Source organism: Aythya fuligula, chromosome 8 (genome assembly GCF_009819795.1).
Source record: "Aythya fuligula isolate bAytFul2 chromosome 8, bAytFul2.pri, whole genome shotgun sequence".
Taxonomy (NCBI): Eukaryota; Metazoa; Chordata; class Aves; order Anseriformes; family Anatidae; genus Aythya; species Aythya fuligula.
Window position 1 is genome coordinate 9,913,540 of NC_045566.1, and position 17,428 is coordinate 9,930,967.

The 17,428-nt window shown below is 41.7% G+C and overlaps 1 protein-coding gene across 1 annotated transcript in view; it reads left to right on the forward strand.

Annotated features, from left to right (window-relative positions):
- Positions 1-17,428, forward strand: part of TESK2 (testis associated actin remodelling kinase 2) — a 75,744-nt gene that overhangs the window by 38,630 nt on the left and 19,686 nt on the right. The window contains exon 5 of the mRNA XM_032192002.1: positions 13,545-13,691. Coding sequence (XP_032047893.1) covers positions 13,545-13,691 — 147 coding nt within the window. The remainder of the gene's footprint in view (positions 1-13,544; positions 13,692-17,428) is intronic.

Consider the following 17,428-nt stretch of genomic DNA (forward strand, 5'->3'; position numbering starts at 1 on the left):
ATACAGCTTTCACAAGCAGAGTCTATCATTAGTGAGGTTTTATTGAAGCTTCTCCCTATTCCTTTCCTCTTTTTTCCTCCCTCAGTTCTTAGGCACCTTTCTGTGGAAAGCCCTTGGCCCTAGAATGGGAAAAAACAGGTAGACATCACTTAGGTTTCCTCTTCTAAACCTTTACAGCAACTATCATGGGCATACAACTCCTTCCAGATAGCAACTGGACACTCAGAGTTTTAAAAAGCCCAGGAACACCATTCCTTCCCTGCTTCCTCCTCACACCACCTCCTCTAACACATGCTAAATCCCTGGTGTTATTACACGAGTGTGACTTGTATTATTTGGATAGCTTCAGTTTTTCTCCTGTAGCACTACAAATATTTAACTGTTTTGGTGTTCACAGTAGGCTAGCCCATCAACCCAAGAGAACTTGGTGTCTTCAGAGCTCTATTTCCTCTTAACAGTCATTCTGCAAATATTCTGTACTGCACAGGAGTTGCTGCCTGTTTAGGTATCGCCTCTTTTCCAGCTCTTATTATTGATAAGAAGGCTCTGGTGGTTGTCCCTCAAACAAGGGAATAGCTGCAGTGATCAGTTGGTTAGCCCGGGCTTTGAGATAACTGAAGAGAAGGTGAAAGGTGTGTTAAAGGTGGCAATAAGAAAAATAAAATAAAATAAAATACTCCTAATGCTGTTGGAAAACAATAATAACATCATACAGCAAGGCAGAGTAAATAGAGCTCTAAATATATTTTTGCATGTAGTCTGTAAAGTTATTTTTAGTAGCTGCCCAAACTATTTGAGAGAGGAATCTGCTGCTGGCATGCGTTCTTTGCAAATAATGGAAGAATTCTGTTACTTCATATGTGGTACTCAGTCTCAGCACTGAAGAGACTGCACAGACAATCCATACTGATAAAAAGCTCCAGATCACCTTGTATTCCTTAATATCTTGTGTTTTTTATTAGCTACCCATGCTTATTGAAATGTTCCTTAATGTCAAGGCACCTGCTACTTCTGACGGTAGTATTGAAAAAAGAAAACTCAAGAAGGTGAACAAGAAAAGCAGGGGGCAGGGAAGCTATAGAGATGTTCTGGTCCTCTGTCTCTCCTCGGATTTGATCTCTAGCTCTGGTCTAGTTTGGTCTCGTGCATACATAAAACATCTTGAGTGTATTGGAGGTTTCAGGCACTGTGTCACGTTACTTCGTGGTTGCATGGAACTGGCAACTGTGGTGACTTTCTGGAGGAATGAAGTAAGCAACCGTGAGGCTTTCTCTTGGAGAGCTTTGAGAGTATACCTGTTACTTCTAAGAGCCTTTGTTTTTGGAGGAATGAATCTTGATACAGAGTAGTGTATAAAGGTGGGATTTACTTCAAAATTTCCTTTTTCTGTAAAAAGGATTAACATGCTGTGATGCCAAAGGGTATCTTCCAGCTGACGTTCAGCAGCCAGCAGCTGGCATTAAAAGTCTCCTAGGTCTCGGATGCTGCAGAAGGTCTGTTGTTTAAACTTTGTAAGAACTCTAAGTATGTGTGAAATTCTGCAGATTAAATTGATCCTTGTGATCTCTCAACCAATGAATAGCGTGACCTGTGGATTAATACTGTAATAAATCTCTGCTTACATGCCTTTTTCTTTTTGTCCTTAGTTCAGATTCTTTTTGTAGCATTCATTGTAGCTTCAGCTTCATTTTACAGCCTTTCCTGTATGAATGGGAAGATGAGTTGTTACAGTGGGGCTGTAATGAGGCCAGTGCTCAAAAATGCAACGTGCAGAGGCAATCTGGGCCTTTGCATTTATAAAACCCAAGCACCAGACATGTAAATTTAGCCTTAACAGAAAGAATTTCAGAGGCATCAGGTCCTCTGTTAAACTACGGTTACTTTATACCCCTCCTGGATTTAGTATCAGAACTAAACGTATTCAGTTCCAGGAAGGTATGCTCTAATGACAGGAATGGTTATATGCTGTAAAACTAGAGAACCTTTGGATATTACTTCCTTGATTCTTTTGCTCCTTTTGGTGTAGGACTTGAAGTGCAGGCAGCGCACATCTGTGTTATTTCCTCTGTTAATTTGGTTGTTTGGGTTCATTAGCTTTTCCCCTACAGGAGTCATTAAGAGTCGGGCCTTGTGTATGCCAGCTTCGAGGTCAAGAGAAAAACATTCATCTGAGCCTCGGGGATTTGACCTGTAGAGAAAAGTAATGGTAACCTTGTCTGATACAGAAGTAGTTGTATTCTCCCCTAATGACTGGGGACTCTATGAGAAGTTCACTGTAGAACCTGAGGAGAAGAGTAAGGGTCATGGCAGCACAAGCAGAGGTTAAAGCAGATCAGGAAATAACTCTAGTGTTAGGAAGACAAGGCTAGTCTGTAATATATAAGGTGAGAAATCATTCCTTTTTGTTGCAACTTTTTTTTTTTTTTTTTTTCCAGCACAGAAATAGAATGCCTGCATCACACAACGTCTGTTAGGACTGTTCTGTCTGCATGGTGCTTTAGGTTTCTGTTCTTGAGAAACAGCACTCGTTATCTCACTGAAGAAAAAATGCTACAAACTCATAGGTGCCTTGAAATGTCTTGTTCATTTACTATCATCTATTTTTAAAAATACAGAACTGGAGTATTTTACTTTTCACTTCGGGGAGAGAGTTCAAGTGAACCTAAAAGTTGCAAAATCTCTGTTACTATGTGCCTGCATACTGGTTATGGCCTGTATAACCAGTATGTATGGCCTGTGAATATGGGCTCAATCTTCCTCAGTTAAAAAAGCCCCCAGAAACACAATGTGTACAGAAAGATGGGTCCACTGACTGTGCTTCCTACTTCTTTGTGTGTGGACACCAGTAATAAGTTAGGAAGAACTGAAGGCATCACTTTTGTCATTCAGCAGCTGCCTTGCTGAAAGGAAACAGACATAGGTAACGGGGACCTCTCTTAGAGCCAAAAAGTTAGGAAGTTGCTGTTTATGTTCTGAGATGAATGTTTATAGCATGGCAAACCAAGTCTCTAGCAATATCTTTTTGAAACTTTAAAGACCCTATATTTTTGAAGTCCGAAGCCTTTGGATATGCTTCAGATTTCTTCTATCAAAGTATCATTGTTAACTTTTCCTTAAGTTACTGTGACCAAAAATTAAAAAAATCTAAATCTGACTGTTAGGTACTTGTATGTATGTAAATAAAATCTGTTATTTCAATAACTTTGTTCAGGACAGTGTAGACCTTGTGCTTTTGCTTGTTCCTATACAGCTTGCAAAACAATTTCTAGTATATCTTTAATCCTTTTCAGATGAAGGTTTCTTTATAAACTTACTGTAGTGCAGGCGCAGCTCCCTTCATCTCTTTTGATTGCTCACAACAGAATTTTAAAAACACTTAACACATGAGCTATATTTGGTCTTAGTTTTTCAGTCGTCATGGTACATGTATGTAGACTGTCAGTTTCAGTTTTGCTGTAACAGTTTACTTAGGCTCTCAGTTTAATTTATAAAAAGTTGCCGAGAGTGCATTCAGCCAATGTGGATTGATGCTTGTTGACCAGCTCTACCTCATACTTTCCCTGTGCTGTGCAAGGCATCATATTGTTTCATGTTCAAAGCTGGCTCCTTTTTCCCATGGATTCATCCTGTTAAGAGGAGTACAGTGTGTCTCTCTTCAACTTGAGAGATTCACATGTGAAAGGCTTAATGTATCTGACACTTCCCAGCTTGCAGAATTGAAGAGACCCATTCCTGTGCCATTGATCCTCGTCAAGAAGTACGGGTAGCTGTATAAGCAACCGTAACCTTATGCAGTATTAACTGGAGGATGGTAGATTGACCAACGATGCTGTTGGGGGGGACGGGTGTCTGCCTCAACTATATTTTTGGAAAGGTTGCATGAAAAAGAAGAAGAAAAAATTCTACTGATAAAAGTTAAAAGCAATCCCAGCTCCTCTGCATGTGCCAGTGGGTGCAAAATTAAATCTGAAAGTGGTATATGAAATAAGTAAATTAATTACTAGACTGCTCAAAGTAAGATGTTAAAGTTTGTAGACAAGGGAGGGTTGTGCTGGTATTTGGAAAATATCACACTGCTTAAACCTTATGCACTAACTTTGAGTCCATGAATTATTTTGTAACACAAAAAAAAACTCTGAGACTGCAAAGTTATTTCACAGAAGACAAAGTACATATTCTTTACTTTGTTTATATTATTTTCCTTGGGAACCGAATATTTTTGTGAATTAGTTAGAAGGAAAAAAAGAGTTCAGTCCGAAACACAGCTTGATGTTCTGCACATACCAATAAAGTCCATTTAAAATCACACGAGGGGGCCTGGCTTTCAGTGATAGGAGGCAGGAAATGTAGTGTTCTGCCTTAAATTCCATCTCCACTTCATACTCGTGTACCCTGATGTTGTGGCATGCGTGGTGTGCCTGACCCTTTCATTCTTTCTCCAGCAGAATTGTAACAGGCCTCCGCAGGAGTTTCAGCTACGTCTGTTTGATCTGTAGTTTGGCAATTTTGAGTGTTTAAATGTCATAAGTCAGGTTCTTGAAATACATGTAAAGGACTTTATTTAAGTTTGGTGGTGTTTCCTTTTTTTTTTTTTTTTTTTTTTTTTCCTGCATCCAATAGCTATTTACTTTTTTCATGAATGCAGCCAGACAAGATGGTTGGCTTTCAGTGATCAAAGACCTAGAGTTTCCAGAAAAATACTAACCAACAGAGGATTTTCACCTTAATTTTTGGGTTGCTTATCCCAAGATAGTCCTATGGACTGCAGTCTGCTGTGGTGCAGCTGCAGTTTGACTGGAAGCTAAATGCAGCTGTACCTGGTTGCAGTACTGCTCCTGAGAACAGGAGGAAGATTTAGTTCATTAATTTTTGGCTGGAGGAAGCTTTAGTTAATTAATTTGTGTGTTTTCCTGCAGCTGTGGTTAGACCAGTTCCCCAAGATGCATCTTTTAAGGATTCATTTCTTACCATATAGACATGCAGAATTAGAATAGTAAGTAGCAGACGTTCAAGTGGGTCCTTGCTTTACAGAAGGACGGAATTGATTCTAAAAATCTCGGCTGCAGAAAATAAAGCTGATAAAAACATTTGGCTTCTGGAGGACACAAGCTGGCCTTACAAGCTCTGCCTCACGAAGTGCTTGCAGGCAGATGGGTTAAAGGAAAAACCTGCTTGGGTTGCTGGTGGCCAGGTAAGCTAAGCACCCTGGGGACAGCTCTCCAGAGAATGCCAGTCCTTTTTGCAGTTCTGGCTAACCAAGGACAGAAGGGTGGGTCTCAGAAGTTCAGAAGTACAAGTACTATAATCAGAAACCCTAAAGAAATCCTCATTTAAAGACAGAAGCCAAGACTTTGAAAATATATATCTAACTTTAGGTACCCAGTCTGTATTTATGCGTGCAGGTGGCTAGATCAGAAGTGATGAGCAACCGGTTGTTTCAGTGAGAACTTGCGAACGTGCAAGCTTTTGAATTCCAGTCATTTTCTTAAATGCCTGTGTATGGGGTTAAGAGCTCATGGTTAAACTCTCACTTTCAGCAACGCAGGCTTTAAGTTGTTTTTTTTTTTTTTTTTTTTTTACACTCCCAGGAGGATGATTGACTTGTTTTGTCACTTCTGAGCCTGTAACAGTGCATGATGAACCTTTTTTATTTATTATTTTGAGATAGATGCCTCCAAATATTCTGTGTTCTGAGGAAGGCTTGCTAAATATCCTGCTGGTGGTAACCTCTTCCTCCTTCTTAGAATGTTTCAGGGATAGGAGAAAGTAATATAAGAGGCAGATAAATATTAAATTGGAGACAGCAAGCTGCATTGTCTCTTTCCCTTTCTCTCTTCCCTTCCCTGTAGTTGAGTGTGGGGGGTGTTGTGTGTTTTTTTTTTTTTGTATTGCTGTTTTAACACAAATTTTAAACCTACTGGTCCATTTACCATTGTCTCTAGCAAAAAAAAAAAAATAATAAAAAGCATTCTTTAACTGCAACTCCTGCCATTCCTGTATTGTTACTTTCTGGTATCTTGGAAGTATGTTTAGGTTAATTCATAAAGCTTGCATATTCTCACTCTTATTATGGGGGAGGAGAACTGAATATTGTCTTGAGGACTAGATTTTCTTGTTACGTGTGCATATAAAGACATGAAGTTCAATTAAATATTGTGATGCTGGCTCTTTAACATTTTGCCTGGGATTTTTTTCCCTTGTATATATTTTTAGTAAGTTCAGTTTCTAGTGCTTTCTCTTCCTTTCCTTCCTCTCTCACCCTGGACCCCAGGAAGCATACTCTTGAATTAACAAGTGTGTTGTAATTTCACTTCCTTCATTGCACTTCACTTGTCAGTGATTGGGACCATTCAAAATAGGGTTGTATGAGAGAGTTTTTAAGGTTTGCCTTTGCACAGCACTGTTTATAGGGGATCCTGATGCATTTTGTAATTCCCAATGAAGTGTCTGTTGACATTGGAGGGCGCTCATTGTGGCACAGCTGGAGCGTTGAGGCTGGGAAAAGCACTCTGAAACAGCTCAAAAACAGTATTTTTGGGCAGAATTCAAACAAAGTTTGTACCTTGAGGGGTTGTTGTGTACAGTAACTTGGAGTCAGTAGCTCCTTGGAGCTATTTTTACAGACTTACATAAAGCAAACAGGTTATTTATCTGGAATTTTGCAGGCATATATTCCATGGGCTGATGCTGCTCGTATCTTTGTGGGGAAGGTGAGAAAAATCTTATTTAAGTAAGAGGCTTCTTGTCAAGGGCTACAACATGTTTCCAGGCAGAACCGAGTGCATAGTGTGTTTGATATGGGGCGAGCTTTCTGCTCTTGAACACAAGTGTTACTGTCGAGATGTCGTTTCTCTTGCCGGTGTCAGCAGCAAGGTACTTTCTCTTCTGTGCCTGTGTGATAATTTATGCCGTTGCTAGCTCGCCGTATCACAGATTGTCATTTGCATTGAAACCAGCCTGTGCTTCGGATCCGAGTGGTGTGACTTCAGCTGACAAATGTGCCGTTCTGTGTTAGGCCTTCTCTGCTTTCTGTTTTTCCCACTAATATAATTGCAGGAAAAAGTGGTTATCAAGGTCGGTTTGCATAGATATAGTGGGAGTGTTTTCCGGTTCCAACAAAATAAATTTAGTTCCTGAAGTGCTTCAAACCTGGGTATGAGTAAGCGAATGCCCATAAACCTGACTTTGTTAGTATGGGTTGAGTAGTGCCTTGCTGCGATGTGCCTGCAGTTGAAGTCTCACAGTAATCTGTTTCTAGAAGCAGACAAGCAAACAAGTGTTCAACTTTGATTGAAAGGAATGACAGAAAGGGATAAATTGTGCTTGCTGACCATAAGAGCTGCTGGACAGAGCAGAGAATAAAGGAGGATGGAGCTTGCCATGTTTGTTTTCCTGCCAGCCCTTAAACGTTCGGAATGCCACAGATGGGTTTTGTGAACGCTCCTTCCCGAGTGGTGCGTGTTAATTCTTGGTTGCCCTATAAAACGAGCTGTGCCTGTACAAGCCTTTTCGGAAGGAGGCGACAGTGGATCCGTCGCTGCAGCACCTGACACAGCCCGGGACGTGGGGTGAGGCCTGCTGCGCTTCGTGGCTTCTGGGCCCGAGCTCTGGTGGTAACCGTGTGGTGGCAACTGCATGAAGAAGCTTGCCCTCTCTCTGAAGAATAGCTGACACCTCTTAAAGCAAGCGTATTTTTATGCTGTAACAGTTAACACTTTCAAAGAAAAAGCAATTTAGTTCTTTAGTCAAAATATGTATGGGTTGGAAAGCAGAAGAGAGATTTACTTTAGGCTACAGACTCTTTTTCCCTTCAGTTTTCAGCAACTGAGGAGTGGGAAAGAAAAGTGCCCTTTGGAAGAAGAACTGTTTTTTTTTTTTATTTTTTATTTTTTTATTTTTTATTTTAATCAGGCCGTTCTGCCTAGCCACTTGAGACCTTCTGGTCTCTCATTAAAAAGTTTTGAGCTTTGTTCTGCAATGTGGTCGCTTCACCTGCATGTTCTGACCATGTCCACATGGTGTTATTTTCCCAGGCAATATCAATTCACCTGCTGTCCAAGAATACAGCCCAAATTAAACATCCAACTTGTTCTGCTTTAACATTTATTTTGTTAGGTGCCATCAATGTGATAGGTGCTCAGTGGAAACGGAAGGTTACTGCTCAGAGGCGGTTGGCCAAGGTGGTTTTGTAGACCTTTAAACTGGCCGCTTCCTAAGCAGAGGTGTGTGAACAGACTTCAAAACCAATTAAATTTAATCTGGTTAGCAGTCTCAGTGTACCAACTTGTATCTCATACGGTAGTCCTGAACATACCGATACTGTTCTGGTTCCAGTTTCGTACAGTTGAAGCTGATGAAACCAGATGGGGGGAAATTAGGAAATTTCCAGGCCTCCCCCTGTAGCTGATCATGGCATCTGGGGCAGAAGGACATTTGCTTGTTGTTATTTCGCTTGCTGGTCTCCCTTTGGAGACCCTCTGCAGTCACTGTGCAGTCTGGCCTTTGCTCTGACATCTCCCTCCTTCTCTCGCCTCCATGTTGAAGGTGTCACACGGCTCTAGTTTCTCTTTATTCCTGTTTCTCTGCCTGCTTTCTTCACTGAGCTTCTCCACCATATTCGTCCTCTGTCTCAGTATTTGTCTTGCAGTGTTCAGTTCCCCAGAACTCATTCTTTGCTTAACCTCGTTTGGTTTGTCATCTTAAATGTATTCTCCACTCCTACTTTTCTTAACCACTTACTGCATTGCCTTTGTCAACATTTGGGCCACCGTAGAGGGGTGTCTTGTGGTTATTTGTTGCTTTTTAAACAGAAGGCAGTGACATTTAAAGCAGAGTAAATAGTAGGCCAACTTTTTCTGGCTTTCCTGTGCAGTATCTGGTGACTGACACTAGACCTAAAACAGCATTAGTTTTCAAAATAGTGTTGAAAACTCTTTTCAGCTCACTTCCTTCTTCCCCCTCAGACTTGGTGATGTTTGGAGTCTTTGGTTTTGAGCTCCAACTGCTGGAATCATGTGGATCTGATGTCTTGTCTTTGCAAGCTTCTAGTTGTCCTATTAGTGTGTTCAAGACTTTATTTTGAAGGCTGAAAACTGAAGGTTCAGTATTAATCTCTTGAAGTTAAACATGTAATGCCATGTGCAAGTACCATTACATTTTGAATTTAATTCCCCTTCTCACACTTGAGTCTGATAACATGACTGCAAGTGTTTGCAAGGAAGCAGTCCTATTATCCTATCCCTAGGTGAAAATGTTTCCAATGACAGTTGTGTGAGAAAGGGTTATACCGCTGCTTTTGCCTTTTGCTGCATTAAGTGATGATACCTGAAGCCTCTACAAAGCTGTCTGATCTAGGGAGCACCCACGCTTGGCTGAGCATCTGGGTAACTTGTCCTTCAGAGATGCTGCTGGCCTCTTTCCTCATAAGGTTTGGGAGAGATGTAACTTGCAGCTTTGCTGAACTTCCATTCTAGCAACGAAAGCACATAGCTCATACCACGGATAATCTTGAAGACAGAGTGTTTTTGTGACCTAAAATGCCACAGTCTTTTAAACTGTAGTTGAATCTGCTATGCAGAGCTCTTGTAAATACAAAAATAACCTGGAGTGGTTACTTTTAGACTCTGGCAACCAAATAACCTGACTGTTGGTCTCCTGTTGCATGACAAAAAGCTAGCAGTGGGAATAATGGGTGGCTGTGTCACTGCAACTTGATAATACAGAGTCTGAGAAGCTCTGAACACTGTGCCATTTAGCTGTGAGGTCTCTCTATGACACGCAGCGTCCTTTGCTTCCATTCTTGTAGCCTGATCAGATCTCTCCTCCAATTGCTTGTGTGCTTACGCAATGCCCGTTGTTGTAGCAGAACAATGCTGTGAGATGGTGTGTGTGCTGTAACCTTACTGGGTTTTGTCTGAAAGTACCAGCCCTGAAATGTCTCAGGGACAAAACAGAATCCAGTATTCTCTAAGGGAGAGGTGCCCTTGCTATCCTTTAGGATATTCTTACCACACAGAGCTGTTTGTGCTATTAAGAGATTGAGAACAAGCATTTTTCTTTCAGTTGCACCGGCAAATAGAAAATAATCTTTGCAATTTTGTGTCTACACCGAAAAGGCATTGTTGAAGGGCTCTGAATAAAACCAGCCATCAGGCAGGCTGTGTGCATTACCAGCCCGAATGATCGGAGGAATTGGGTTACTTCTGTGACACTGGGGGCACACTGACCTCTGGGTGGCACTTGCCTTAGGGACAATTCAGGACTCTGCACGCAAAGGTTACCTGCTGGCCAGCTACCATCTGAGATCAACAAGTCTTACATGCTGCCTATAGGAAAATCGTAGATTGGCTGTTTGCTTGATGATTAGCCTGCTATGCATCGTAGAAGAAATTAGAGCCCCAACTGGAGCTCTCATCTCTAGTAAATGAGCTCTGAGGGCCTCCTGTCAGAAACTGCCGGGTTGTGTCTGTGCTAGAATCGGGTTTGGAGCTGACTTCTGCAGCTTGTGCATCTGCATCCCCTGTGTATCTGTTGTTTTTACCCAGCCTGTGCTAGAATGCAGTCCTTGTGGTTAAGACGGGTGAATGACCTTGCAAGCTAATTTGCCTGGAAAAGTACTGGGGGAATAGATATTAGATGTACTTAACTAATACGGGAGCAATGGATTGAATCAGGAAGCTTACTTAATTGAAAAGGAGAGCATGAGAATAGTCAAAATAGCAGGTAGCTATCGTTGTCATTTCTCGGTATGTATTTCAATGCTCTTATGGGGTGCTTCTTTTATTTATTAGCACTTCTGGAGCACTTGTTGTGGTATTACATAGCCCTAACCAAAACAAAAAGCCAGGTCAGTGATCCCCTTCACCCTTGGATTCTCTCGTGGATGAATTAGAGTATGGCAGTGTTAAATGTATGGCCTGTTACTGCCCAGAGAGGTGAAATGGTCTGAGGTGGTCAGGAAGCATCACTTCAGAACTGGGGTTACTGAGCGAGATGTTTTTTAGGGCTTTTGTTCCAAGTTGGTCAATATTGTTTTGGTTGGAGCATAACTGCCTGAGAAGTACCATTTGCACCCTTCAAAGGAAAGTCAATGATTTATATGAAATTAATGTAGAGATCTCTTATTCTCTATTCTTTTCCTTAAGTGTACTAGCATTTTATGATATAAAAATAAATTTTTAAAAATTTATATTGAGCAATGTTTTTTCTTGAGTACTGTAAGGTCATCTGGCTCCCTTAGGGCTTCAAGTAAAAGCACTGAGAAAGATCAAAGTTGGAAAAGCTCAAAGCAGCATTATTTCCAGCCCCAGGTCAGGTTGGCTGCAGCTATGTCTAGTTGAATCTTGAAAATCTCCACGGATGGTGATTGCATAGCCCTGGGTGGCCTGTTCCAGATCTGCTCCGCTCTCCTGACACACGACCTCGCAGCACGAGGGCCAGGTTGTTTTGGGTCCCTGGCTTGAGCCGGCCTGGGATTTCTTGGTTCCAGTGTATTCGTGAAATCAATGCCCTCTCCCAAACCGGGTAAAGCTGTGCCAAACATTTGATGTTATCGTTAGTGTATGAAGTCTTGTTTGCTTTGATTGCAGAGAGGGACCAAGAAGGCATTTTATTTTTGCAAAATGATATGCACTGAGCACAAATTTCTGAGCAATTATCTCTACTTTAGCACAAAAGAGATTAGTTCTGATAACTTTTTTCTTTTTTTTTTTTTTTTTATGCTACTTAAGGACAGGACATTTCAAAATATTGGTCATGTTCTCTAGAATTCAAGAGCTTTCCTGCACCCTTTCTCCTGCTGTTAGTCTAATGCAAAAGATAGGAAACAGGGTCTTGAAGTGGTAGCAAGAAGCTGAAATTGCTAAATATTGAAGCGTTTCCTAGACCCAGGCCCCTTTATGAGATTGCCTCCTTTGATATAAGAAGGTAGTTGATATCTGCTCGAAAATCTGGCCCAGGCTGGAGCTGTCAGCTGCCTCTGATGAACATTTGAATACGAGGAAGTATGTCTTCTACTTGCCCTTTGCCTGGGTGGTTGCTCAAGGGCGAAAGGTAGACGCGCAGCACTGTGATCAGGGCAAAGGTTCCTATCTAGGAGGAGAAAAATGCTGAGGGAGAGGATGCCTTTTGCCCCCTGTCCCCACGTGCTCAGCGTGTGCTTCCCAGCTTGTCCAGTGAGAGCTGGGAAAGGATTCGGCAGAGCTTCTGCGAGAGGAGGATGAGAGAGGTCGTGTCCTGGGTTACCAGTGAGACGTGCAGCTCACAGGTGAGCCTGGTTCCCAGGGGATGTGGGGTGTAGCTGAGGGGAGTGCGGGAGGTGAGTCTTGACCCACACGCCAGCAGAGGCTGAGCCTCCGTGTGCCCTTTCCTGCCTAGAGTAGTGTGGGGAGCTCAGCTACATCCAGGCTGCACGGAGTGTGGTTCCTGTTTGCCTTCTGCATCTGAGACACAAAGAAGTCCAACAAAATACAGCTGAATTCACAGTTTCAGAAATAACGGGCTGCATTTACAGTTTCAGCTTTAACAAGATGATGGTGGCATATGCAGAGCCTCGTAAGGAAGTGTTGGAGAACCCTCTGTGACAGAGGAGCGCAGCTGGTGCAGCCAGCCTCAGTGCTCTGTGCTTGGACCAGGCTTGGGAGGCAATTATCCTGTCTGCTTCACTTGGATTTTCTTGAGAGAACTGACTGCGTTGCTGCCAGCTTTCCCTTCTGGCCTGACCTAGTCTCTCTGCTTTGTGGCTAACAAGGGAGCGAAACCAGAAGCTGCTCAGACACAGCATAGAAGTTATTGTGGCATAAGGGATCTATACATGAAGCACAAGTCCACTGCTGCTTTAATGATTATTTGAGAAGCAGTGGAGCTGCTGTGTCTTAACCCAGGATTACATTACTTAGCACTGTTCGGCTGATGATTTGTTTCACAGTCTCTTACAGCATTTATCGTAGAGTTAGTGCATGTTCCTTCTCCTGAGGGTTTCCATTTGATGTAGTACTGAATGTAGTGGGAATCAGGTTGCTGATTAGGGCTTGTAGATACAGCAATAAAAAAGCCTAACTTTACAGTAACATATTGTGATGTTTTTCTTTGGTGCTGCTTCAGTTTAGGGAATTGATATCTGGGAACTCGATCAGGCTCCACGACCTACATTTGGATACTTAGCCCTCTCCTTGTTTTGTTCTGCCCGAGAGCCAGCTCTTCATCTTTTTTTCATTTACGTTCCTCACACTGAAATGAGAGGGTGATATTATGTTGTATGTGTTTCTGAAGGGTCTATTTCAATACCAGCATTTAAGTATTATTAGTTGATGCAGTGGTAGCTGTTGCATGCATCTTTAACATGAAAGTATTGGTAGAGGTGGGGAAGGGAGATGTTTTCAGCCTCTCGTGGTCTGCAAACTTCCTGCCTGCGTAGCCTTAAGGGAAAATAAAAAGTTTTTAGTGTACATGTATAGTTGAGCTGAAGATGCTTGTATAATGATGAATCTTACATTCCTGATTATATCTGAAATTAATCAATTACAAATGTTGTTTTGTCTTTTCAGTACATCAACTATGGTAACCTGGAGCAGCTATTAGACAGTAACCAGCATTTGCCCTGGACAGTGAGGGTGAAATTGGCTTATGACATTGCTATGGGAATCAGTTATCTTCACTATAAAGGCATTTTTCATCGAGACCTTACATCCAAGGTACCGTCTATAAAATGAAGGGAACTTTTAAATGAAGGTACTATAACTGATTGTTTAGTTCTTTCTTCTCCTTCCAGCAGAGAAGCACTGTTATATAAAGTGTGATCTAAGACACTGTGAGAAACAAATTCAAATACAGTTTATAGGTTTAAAATCTTTCTCAAAACATGCTGATAGTTTGTATGGGAACTGAAGAAATAATTATCCTGAAGGAAGGTCATTCCTTAAATGAGTTCAGGTTAGGATTTCTCAGAAACCAGCTGCAGAGTGTTTTGTTCTGAATTATGGTTCAGTAATCTATTACAATCCCTGGATAATTTAGCATAACAATTGAATATTTGAAACAGGACAATCATACAAAGATCCCAAGTTGAGGAGATGCACTTTAAAATCTTATTTATTTTTTTTTTTCCCCAACACATTTCACAAATCTTCCTTCAACAGGAAGAGTGGCTGTTCTTTACTAATTCACAGTACTGTTTTATATTTCTTCCATTTCTATGCTCAGTAAGGCCAAACCAATTTACCTAAGTTTTTTTCAGAGGTCTTATAAGGATTGAAAAAGAGAAAAAGTTGGTTAGAAAAGAAGGAATCTATACTGAGACTGGAATGAAGGAATCTTGTATGGGAAGGGAAAGAATTGAAAAAGAACTACTAGAATCTCTGGTGGGCTGGTTTGGAATTCCAGTTCTTGAATAGCCTAATTCAGCAATGTAACTCCGTTATATCATACAAATTAAATTCCATGTGATGAAAATTCAAACTGCCCTGATTTGTTGCTCAAACACTAATGTTGAAATGAAGCTTTCATTTTTCTGAAGTTTAATCTTAAAAATATTTAATGAGTTCCTAGTAATCTGTTGAGCTTTTTTGCTCCTGTTTGTTTTCATGCTCGCATCACAAACTAAGACTTCTCCATTGCTTCAGTGTACAGGCAAGGTACCTGTATTGGTTATGACTGCTGACATTGTCTGTCACCTATTGATGAATTTATTAACTATCCCCCCCGAATGGCATTTCAGTGGCAGAGTTTTCAATGGACTTAGATTGGTCTAAACTGCTTTGATGACAGCTTGTATGGATTTACTGGGCTGAAGGAGCTAGCTAATTCAAACTCAGCTAGAAGTGTTGACTGCTTCTAGTTTCATAGAGCTCTGTGAACAAATTGCCCCAGTATTCACACTGGATCCTGCCATCCATTGCAGCCTGTGATGAGTGCTTTGCTGTCCTGTCTGCTAATGACCCTATTTAAGCTTACTCAGGACTTGTAACATGAAAATACCCCAAAACTGTCTTAGGAAGGTTTTATTAATGTCACTTCAGCCAAAAGCAATCAGAATAAACATTATCTTAACCTAAGCGGAGCCATTTTTTTTTTTTTTTTAAGATTAGAAACTGTTTTATAAATAAAAACTCAGTACAGCGTGTTTGAAAATCCAAGCGACTACTAGTCTTCCATCCACTGTTTTGGGGGGAAATTATCTCAATGTATCGTTAAACAGATGAAGGACATGTGTTTAGCCAAGGGAAAAAATATTCAATGGGTAGGTGAAAGAAGTATTTAAGTCATAAAATATTTATTTGGATGGCTTTTCAAATGAAAGGTGCTGAATTCAAGAGCGTCAAACTTAAGACAAATGCCCAGACTTGAAGGCATGTCAGTTTGTGATAGGCTCAGAAAGCTCCATTTAGGTCACCTTGGAGTGTGCAGATAAGTGCATAAAAATAACTGAAAAGATAACTTACTGTTCCCCCTTTTTTTTTCAGTTTATGATGAATTTTAGCGCATTTAAGAGTGGGGAAGTAGAGTTACTGGGAAGAACCAAAGTAACTAAGGAGATTGCCTGCAGTATTTACCATAAACACATGCTGTGGTGGCCAGTCCTATGAAAATCCATTTCCTGAGTGTGAATGCCTTTATTCAGAGCTTTGCATGATTACGTATCGTTCTCTGGAGCTGCCCTAACAACACTTCAATGTTATCTATTGCTAAATTGGTGTAAGCCATTGTTTAGAAAATGCAGGGGGGGTGCATGGTTTCAGTGTACCAGCAAGCACATCAGTGGCCACAGAAAGTAGTAAGGGTTATTTTTAAAAATAAATAAATAAATTAGACAATCCCCATTTAACACTGTCACCACCAGCAGCAAGAATTTACAAGTGGTTATGCTGTGTTTGGGTGGGTCTTCGCACTAAAGGTTGTGTGTGTGTGTGTGTGTGTGTGTGTGTGGATAAAAGTTTGTCACCAGCTGCATTCCGGGTAGCTGGTGGTACTGTAATGTCTTCCAGTTCCTCAGTTTTATTTTTTATTTATTGAAGTGATGTACGCCCTTGCCTGTTTTCTTCTTAGGAGGTGAAGTAGGTGAAACACCAGACTTTAAGCACCAGGGTACTTGTGAATTTTACTAGTGGAAATGTATTTTGTATTTGACCAGGTTTGTACTGCTGATGGGATGAGTTGCCTTCCGTTCTTACCAGTAAATAGTCAACGTTTGAGCAAGGTGAAGGAAGCTCTGAGAGGCTCAGTCCCTGGGGGACAGCTTGTGATCTGGACTGGATAAGGGTAGATTCAGTAGTGTTCTGTACTGTGCTTCTTTGGTGAGCTTTAGGAATTGATGTGAGGACTTCATTAATCACATGAGGGTAAAGACAAGGATTTAGACAAAGTCAGGACAGATGCTGAGTTGGCTGGGATGAAGAGGAAGGTATTTTTCTAGAAACTTCCCTGCCTTGACTGAACTATAAACTGAGACTTTCTCTGCAGGAGTGTCAATGTATGTGTACGTGTACTGGATGCATAAAGGCTTGAAGGAAAAAGAACCATCCTCCGTCAATCTAGAACTGAAAATTGTTTTGGACAATTAGTATATGGCAGGATGATCTCTCCCTGCCTCATTGCACCACGTGGATGGTAGCAGAGCGATGTTGTTACTGCAGAAAGCCAGAGGGAGAGAACGGTGACGAGGAGCAGATGTAGGTCAGTATGGTCGATGTGGCAGCCCCCAGGGGATGTCAGGCCTGACACCACACTTGTGCCCTTCCTGCTGCCCCGCTGTCACAGCGGGAGAGCCTGCTGGAGGAGAGGGCTGGCCGGGCAGCTGGCATTCACCCGTGTTGTGGGGTTGTGAGCAGCTCTGCCCTCGGGGTCTGGGCACGGGCTCCTGTAGCTGATCAGCGTGGTCTGCCCTGAGTGACAGCAACAGCCCAGCTTGGGTCTGTCAGGGGGTCGGGGTGGATGGATTGGCTCTTCCCAGCCTGCAGGTGGTAGGTGTGCGCCTTTTGGTTTTCCAGAATTGGGTGTGATTGAAAGCGAGGTCCTACAATCAATAGTAGGTGGTGAGCAGCTTTAAGTAAGCTCTGTTGATGATAAAATCTATGGAGGAATTCTGATCTCCAGGCCAATATACACGTGTGTGTGTGTGTGTATTCCTGCCAACATAGGCTTTTACTTCACAGTAAATGTGTAATGCCTTGCCCTTCTGTCACGGAGAGATGAGTAGGCTCAGTTATAGAATCACACATGTAAGCAGTCACCGTGGACTACATGATATAAGGTAAACTCACTGCCTTCAGGCTTGGAAGTGACATCCCCTCACTCCCTACCTTGTGTGCTGTTTTAGTGTTCAAAACAGAACAAACCCCAAGCAATGAACAGAACCTTTGTCTGACCAGTCTTCTACTTGCTGCTGCTTCTGTAAGTCCCCTTTGTGCTAGCCTGAGCTCTCGCCTGGATATTT